Source organism: Gigantopelta aegis, chromosome 3 (assembly GCF_016097555.1).
Source record: "Gigantopelta aegis isolate Gae_Host chromosome 3, Gae_host_genome, whole genome shotgun sequence".
NCBI classification, from domain to species: Eukaryota; Metazoa; Mollusca; class Gastropoda; order Neomphalida; family Peltospiridae; genus Gigantopelta; species Gigantopelta aegis.
The window spans coordinates 17,862,691-17,871,497 of NC_054701.1; the positions used below are offsets into that span (position 1 = coordinate 17,862,691).

Sequence of the window (8,807 nt, forward strand, 5' to 3'; positions counted from 1 at the left end):
CATTTTCTTCAAAAATATGATATTCACAGTAATACCTTTTAAATGGGATTACTTTAAACACAAACACCACACTGTACTGGCAAAACTATTGTTGAAAGTATTTTTTCTCTCAGCTTGGCCGAGTTTTCGATTGCATCATACATGTGTAGGCATATGCAAATGTATTACATTTACGTAAGTACACCTTTACAACATTGTGGAGTATCTTGCACATATTTTGAGATATTTTTTTAAGATCAGGCAGTGCAAAGTCACTACAAACTGAGGTGAAAGCCTGTTTACTTTATCTATATTTAATTGGTGAAAAAAATGCAGGTTTGCTAATAGTACACCATTTGGTATACAGATACAGTTTAACATGTTTAAATAATACTGAATATAGACTAACTTTAAATTAAAAAAATCACTGTTATTTTAAACATGGTCTCCATATGTTTTTATTACTTTGGATATACTGTTCTTTTCAGCTTTTACTCATGGTACTATGGTTCTCGTCTGCTGTAGGACACATAACAATATTTAGCATTGGCTGCATTCCCAAACAGTCTGAATTTTAGGATATTTGGAGCCAATGAATCCTGTGCCGTTAAAGCACCGAGACCAACCATGGAAAAGGCCCCGATAAGAACACCTAAGAGAGCAAGTTAGGACCCGTCGGCGGTTAACATTTCTAACTTGTGTTTAGATGAAAAATTAACTATCCTGCGCATAAAAGGAGAAAACAGCCTGAACAAAAGACGTCACTTTAATTTTTTTTTATCAAGCCTGCTGTCTAATTATCGAACACATAAAGATCTTTATTGCGTCGTTTCTCTGTTTCCTATTTTTTTTTTCATTCTTTCTCTCTTACAATAATATTTATTTTTGTTTATATTTAAATTCCAAAAATATATTACTGTCGTGACATGTATGTATTATGGAGACGGCCTAACTTATGCTTAATTCATTTCTTCTTTTTAAAAAGCAATAAAATATGTTTCAATCAATTCAGTAATAAAAATACTATGGCAATCTTTGAAATAGCACCCATGTTTAAATTTTAGAAGTGGGTTTTATATTAATATTGTTTAGTACACAAACTATATCCGACAACCAAATTGTGTTCTACTGTAACACACCTGCATTTTTAGCTTTTACAAATAAAGTAGTGGATAAATGTTTACCGTTATCTGTATCTTATACTCTATGTACTTAAATGTATTAAATTTACATATGTGGCATACATGTCTGATATCGAGAAATGTGACTGTAAAGTTAAGATATTGTATTGAATACTATGCAAATCACAATCTTAAAGCAATGATTTGACTAATTCATTGTGTTGTTTGTATTTATAAAAGGAATGACTGTGAAGATAATATTTATGAAAAAACAAATATGAAAATTTACTTTTTTCCTAAAATTTGTACCCCCATGCCCTTGAAAGACCTCTGGTGCCTTCCACCCCGTCCGTGTTTCAAAGTTGACATTCACTGGAATATATTACAGCACATTATCCTGCATGAAATTAACATAGAGGTTGCTTCGACTCTCTCGGGTAAAACAAAATCCTAAAAATGTTGACTTGGCCTCCAGACTAATACAAATGATTTCTAAAAAATGTTCAAAGATATTACTAATCTAGAATACAAACTGGGATCGTTTACACACAAAAATAATTCAAATAGCTATAAGAAATACGAAAAAAGAATTACGGCTAAACTCGGAAAAAATATTGGCACCTCAATAGAACTACTCATCATCAAATCCCATATGTTTCATCAATTTGTTCATGTCATCAAAACGTACCGCATTTTCAGTGAGGTCAGCTTGCTTTCTGAACATACGTAACATGCTTATCCGTTGTTCAAAACCACAGTTCTTACTATGCAGTTCTGACTCGATCATTAGATCCAGATATTCCACTTCAGTCAGTGGATTTGCTTTTATGGCATTGTGTCTCAGGTAGTTGCCGCAGTCACGTACTCGTGTTAGCATACTGTATACGGTACTCTTTACTTTTAAGAATTTCTTTTTAATTGAACGAATGAGATGCTCTTTCGAAACCTTTTCTTTTTCTGCAAATTCATATTTGATTTTCATTTCCGAGTACGTCTTATTTACAGTTACTTTTTTGACTTCTATCCGATAGTCATTGTTCACGTGAACATCCCATGAGCAGTGTTTTTGGCAAATGTTGCAAATACCGTCGTTCATGGCTGCACAGTAATATTTATTCTTGTCTTTAGGGATATAACAAGGAAAATGGCATGTCATATGGCAAAACGTGCAGTTGGTCACATATTCTCCTGGTTGTAAGGGTATCTGAGTTTGGTGAAATTCTACAGCCTCATATTGGAAATTTTTGTTATCTTTTATTTCCCTTTCAAATTTGTTTACAAGATTTCGTTCTGTCTTCATGATTGCAAGTTCATGAAGGGCAATATCAATCTGTGGCACGAGACCTTGGATGGTTGTATGCAGCTCGTCTCTTTTGTTAAGAACTTCTGCTGTCAGTTGTAGACTCTGAGTCTTCATTGTTCCTAAGAATTTAAAAAAGGCATCATAACTCGAGGATCCCATCTCCCAAAACATTCTTGCAAATCTGCTGCAATTCCCTTCTGTATTAGATTCAAAAAGTGCTGAATTGTTGAAAACAAAGTGTTTTTTGTATGGAAATCTGGCTTGTGTTAATGCATTCAGCACAGGTGGCTCTTTTCCATCTGCAAATGTAATCATAGCAACAATGTTGTTTGCCATATCTTTTCCAAATATTGACAGGATTGCATCGAAGATATATCTTTGAGTTGCTGTCATTCTGGCAAGTGGAGCTTGCGTGACAAAGCATATTGCATCTATTGTTTCTATTCCTTTTACACCTTTCGTTGTGAATAAAGCTCGAATCTGCTCCACCAATTGCTGGTCTTGTTCAATCCCTCGTGTATCTCCAAAGCCAGGTGTGTCGATAATATTCAAAGTAAAGCTATCTTTTTTGTGTCTTGGATGCACCCGGTAACTTGTAATCCAATCAGTTTGTGACTCTGTCTAATTGCAATAATAATAATAATAATAATAATAATAATAATAGCAATAAGAATAAGAATAATAATAATAATTATTATTATTATTATTATTATTATAATATAATAATAATAAACTTCCAGAAAAACAATTATATTCTTAATTTTTTTTAAACCACTTTGGTGATAACATAATTTTCCTCTTATTTGCATCTTAATATGTTTACTTTTATACTTTAAACTTTTTATTACTTAACATAATAATATGAACAGGAGGTTCATTGATATACATCAGAAATATAATTTAACAAATGACTATAAAGCATATTAAACATCCTAACAATATAGTACTTTAGATCAGTTATTCCATCCACACGACCTTAGCTAGCATTGGAAAGGTGTATTTATTCATCTTTAAAATAATTCATGATTATATTTATCATATGTCATGCATTGTTTTGTATCATTCACTTGTGTATACATTTCGACACAACTTCATTGCTAGAATAAATTATGTGAAAACAAATTATAGGATTAGAGATCAACACGTAACTGATGCTTTTCGGAAGCACAGGCTCTTGGTAACTGACATGCAAAATATCAATATAGGTTGACCACACACAAATTAGGAATGAACCACCTTTGGGAAAGAATAGCTGTTATTACTGTTAGCTTGCAGCCTACCACATGTACAGTAGCTTTTACAGAGGTCAGTCTGAATATAATTAACAAAGACATTTTCAAAAATAATGTCTGTATTTTGTATACATTTTTAAAGAACACGTACTTCATAAATTGTAATATACTAAGCTGCTACAAAAATTAGATAGAGACAATGGTTGTGTGGTGCCTTACGTTAGCCTACTTTTGATGGAGTTCCTTGTCTTGGATAAATTGTCACACGGTTAAAGCTCAAAGAAGCGAGAATTCCTTACCACTTGTAATGTAAGTAAAGAAATAATATTTATATTAATAAAGTACATGGGACCGCCAGATAGTTTGCATTCCAAATGCTGTTTTCTCACGTGAGTTAATTATTTTTATCTTAAAATTGAAAAAGCATTCACATAAATTCACTTTACATTTATGTCATGGTGATAAAAGTATTAATTCAAATAATTTATGATTTCTTTCAAAAGAAGTTCAGTCATATAACATACATATGTCAGACTTATATTTTTTAATACCATGTTAAAATATGTTTTATTTTATTCTTTCTGCAACGTTAACCAAAATAATACACACCTGCCTTCCGTGCCGTGCGCGTTCATCGGCCATTATATCGATGATTTTAAATCTGAAATTGTCTTCCCATTTCACTCCAAGAATATGATTAACCATTCCTTCAATGAGAGTGCTTTTTCCAGATCCGGTTGCGCCAATCATCATAACTGTCTTCTCGTACAGAAACTGTGTTGATCCTATGAAAAAACAACATAACGCAATCTATTAAATATATATCTAAAACATCACAATATCTCGAAGGTGTTACTGTCTTAAGATTTTCATCTTTATCCTGTGAAGGTTAAAATGGCGATAGGTTTTCTTGAGTTTTGGAAGCAGCTTAGTATGGTGAATTTGTTAGATAAAGATGTGTGTGTGTGTGTGTGTGTGTGTGTGTGTGTGTTGTGGTGTGTGTGTGTGTGTGTGTGTGTGTGTGTGTGTATAAGTGTATATTAATACACATATCGATAATTAGGTATGTTAGAACAACTGTGAGTAGTTTTGTTCAACTAAGGCTAGGTATTCTATAGTTAGCATACCTTATATTAGAGCAATGAATTTTAACATTTTTGTTCAGGAAAGGATACAAATGTTTACATTGTTCAGTGGGCCTCGGTATAGGCTATTATTATTATTTTCTTCTTCTTGTAACATTTGTGGCACACATGTAAATATTTTCTGTAAATACATGTGGTACCACATATATTTACAGAAAATATAAAATTTGTTTGCATTAAATCAATTACTTATCAATTAATCAATTAAAGAATTAACCAGCTCTCGACAAATGAGTAAAACTTAGATATGCACAAATGAAATATTTTTGGAAGCATTATTATGATAATTATGGTAAAACAAGGATTTAACGAATTGGTATCACCTGAGCGGGCAAATTCGCATGGTGTTTTTGAAGAGCCCTGTGTCTTTGTTAATACATTCGTATGATAGACTTTTGTAAAGAGTAGCATTTTGGTGGATATCACCCCATAAATATAGAGAGGCGAGGACAAATTATTGAACAATATCTTGGGGTAGGGACAACAAAATGTACCATAGCTTTGCAACCAATGAACATAGCCACACAAGTTAGTTTTGTAAATATGACTTTCTGTCGTTTGTTGTAAAGGCAATTTTGTTTTCTAAACAATCATTCACATTCATGGTAGTTGAGTTGAAATATGTCCCTCATACACGAAGCAGTAGTACCATTAATGCCAAGGTGTCGGATTTCTAGAAATGTCATGACCTTTTGACCTCTGGTGACCTAATTATTACAGCAATTTATATATAATATATATCAGGTTGTATCGAGGTTTAATATAAACATTTTGAGTGCTAATTTATATGGCTATGTTCATTGGTTGCAAAGTTATGATACATTTTGTTATCCCTACCCCAAAATATTGTACAAGAATTTGTTCTCTACTCACTTAATTTTAGGAGTGATATCCACCAAAAAACTACTCCTTACAAAAGTCTACCATACTAATTTATTAACTACAGACATAGGGCTATTAAAACACCATGAGAATTTGCCCGCCCAGGTGATACCAATTCGTTAAATTTAAGGGTCTAGCCCATGGACTCTAGTAAGGAATCTATTATATGCACCATCCCAGACATGATAGCACTAATCTGATTAAAATTAGCTCTACTGGTTTACCAGTAGTTCTAACAGCATTGCGTGGACTCCCATGTCCAGGTGACATTTCATCTATAAATAACAATTTAAATATCGACCACTTACTATTCGCCTTTTATAGCGTTATTTGGGAGCATACAGATTCTAAAAATATCGGGCGAGACTATTTATGCAATAGGCGAATTTGTTGGTCTATTGCAACATTAAAAAAGAGGGTAAAAGTGCAGTAATAAACTCTGGACTGTATACTAGTATAAACTGATTTTATGGCTATACCATCACGGGTTTTTTTTTCGTCTTGAAGCGAATTTTATATAAAATGTTATATTGAAATTAGTTTCCGGCATACTTCGTAATTCACCCGAATCATTTCGTATACCCTCGGCATAATCCCGAATTTTCAAATTACTGGCATGATTTTGCAAGTAAGGTTTTGATTGGTCCAATGAAGGGAAAACTGGACATGAGCTCCAACGGGGTGCTGTTAGATCCACATGTAATAGTAATTAACCAGTGGAGCTAATTTTAATTAGATTGGGATAGCACATACTACACAAACACACACTCACTCGCACTCACACACGACTCATTTGGCAAGATAGGGCTATGTCTGGTAAAATCTGTGTTGGCAGGCCGACCTTTTTTATATAACTTATTATTTCAACAACTATGAATATATAACAAATAATGAATTAAGCATGATTAAATACCTGGAATAAAAGTTGTCGTAATTGATACACGATGTTGTAGCATAATTTATCATGATATGATTTGATGAGATTCCATAAAAATGCTTTAAAGGGACAGACCCTAGTTTCAACCCGTGAAAATTAACACTAAGTTTAGTTAATCTACAAACTTGTAACACGTTTGAATAAAGTTACACTTGAGTGAAACATGAGTCTGTGACTTTGAAATGGTGAAATACCCTCTAAAAATAGACTAAAACTCGACTCCATAACTGATACTTCTCAGACGCACGTGCGTTTTTTAAAATATGACAAATGCATTTGCTGATACTGTGTTAAAAACGTGATGACCAAACACACCGGCCTCGGTGGCGTCGTGGTTAGGCCATCGGTCTACAGGCTGGTAGGTACTGGGTTCGGATCCCAGTCGAGGAATGGGATTTTTAATCCAGATACCGACTCCAAACCCTGAGTGAGTGCTCCGCAAGGCTCAATGGGTAGGTGTAAACCACTTGCACCGACCAGTGATCCATAACTGGTTCAACAAAGGCCATGGTTTGTGCTATCCTGTCTGTGGGAAGCGCAAATAAAAGATCCCTTGCTGCCTGTCGTAAAAAGAGTAGCCTATGTGGCGACAGCGGGTTTCCTCTAAAAACAGTGTCAGAAATACCATATGTTTGACGTCCAATAGCCGATGATAAGATTAAAAAATCAATGTGCGTCGTTAAATAAAACAAACTTTACTTTACTTTGATGACCAAACACACTTCAAATGTACGGAAATTTATAATTTAAACCATAAAATCTAAGTAAAGTATGATTCCAGTTATCAAAAACAGCTATAATAGTAAAACATATGCATTAGTGTTTAAAAACTAGGGTGTGTCCCTTTAAAGAATACTAAAATAACTACTAGAAATAAATTACTAATCATCAAATGACTGTATAAAGTTACCCAATTCACATTTTCTTGTTTTATGTTTTGGATTTCTCGCTTCAAAGATTTCACTCAATGGGAGTTTGTAGAGAGTTGGCTCTCCAGTGTTGAGTTTCAAACAGAACTGCACTAGGAATAATGCTGGAGATTGTTTTGTCCTGATGATGTCACTCTGATCACTGAACTCTCCCTCGGTATCTTTGTACTGAGCTCTCACCTTGAACACGTACTCTGTTTCTTGTAACAATCCACATATGCAGTGTACTGGCTTATTATCTATGGTTGATATGGAATTTTTATTCCATATTGATTCTTTCGTGGGTTTATACTTCACTTCATAGTATAGCACACCTTCAACGTCAGGTTTTTCCCAGTTGAGACATATATAATCACTTCCAGTATCTATTCCAGAAGGCTTGCTGGGCTTTGTTGTAGCTGTTCGTGTCTCTAAAATGTGTAGAATTAATGATGCAATCAAACAATAAATCTAATGGCTTAATAGACAGTTCTGCTAAAATATTAACAGTAATATTAAACATGGATTCATGAAAACATAATTTTATGAAGTGTGGGCTTAGCAGTGAGCGCTGGACGTGAAAAGAGAGAAAAAAAACAAGAGTTAAAAAGGAGAAACAAAGAAGGAAGAAGGAAAAATAATTTAAAGATCAGATTTCTAAATAGAAAATTCTGTGTTGTAGAAACATGTCTTTTTATTAGGAAATTGATGTGTTGACAAACAAGTTTGTGCAAGTGCATACATATATGACAATACATGCATTATTTATTATACATAAATGACTAATTAGTTTACAATCTCACCACGTCCATGATGTCTGCTAGCATCCATGACAGGTGTTGGCGATGAATCTCCGACGTTCTCTGATGACTTAGTTGTGATGGGGTTACTTTTGTCACTGTATTCTCCCTCTTCCTCGCCATACTGTGCTCGAACCTTAAATTCATATGCTGTAGAAGACAACAGACCAGCCATACGGTGGAAAGCTTTATCATTTTCTGTGAATATTGACATCTTGCTCCAAGACGTCTCTTTTGATTGTTTTGATTTTATCTCGTAATATGTCACGTTTTCTATCTTCTGGTTTATCCCAGCCAAGAAGTATAAAGTCATCTCCAATATCCAATTCTGTTGGCTTTCCAGGTTTGCGTGGTGATACAGATATAGCTGGTAATGATGGTGTTTTTGTCGTAACTGGATCACTATTGTCACTAAACGGGCCTTCTTCGCCTTGATAGTGTGCTCGAACTTTGAACTGGTATTCTGTTTCCTGGTCAAGACCAGATATTTGCTTAACAGG

At 34.0% G+C, this 8,807-nt stretch overlaps 1 protein-coding gene across 1 annotated transcript; it reads right to left on the reverse strand.

Moving 5' to 3' along the window:
* Positions 1-1,731: 1,731 nt before the first annotated feature.
* On the reverse strand, positions 1,732-7,745 carry LOC121368522. The gene is made up of 3 exons (XM_041493259.1): positions 7,709-7,745; positions 4,245-4,420; positions 1,732-3,024 (listed from the first exon to the last, which is right to left on the reverse strand). The coding sequence occupies exons 1-3, from the start codon at positions 7,743-7,745 to the stop codon at positions 1,732-1,734; spliced, it is 1,506 nt and encodes a 501-aa protein (XP_041349193.1).
* Between the last annotated feature and the right edge of the window lie 1,062 nt (positions 7,746-8,807).

Excerpts from the sequence above, each read along its gene's own strand:
- LOC121368522 (XM_041493259.1), bottom strand. The coding sequence starts at position 7,745 with ATGTGGATTGTTACAAGAAACAGAGTACGTGTTCAAG. Across the intron at positions 4,421-7,708 it reads AAACAGAGTACGTGTTCAAG|GATCAACACAGTTTCTGTAC; the intron begins GTGAGAGCTCAG and ends GTTTTTTCATAG. Across the intron at positions 3,025-4,244 it reads GCGCACGGCACGGAAGGCAG|ACAGAGTCACAAACTGATTG; the intron begins GTGTGTATTATT and ends TATTGCAATTAG.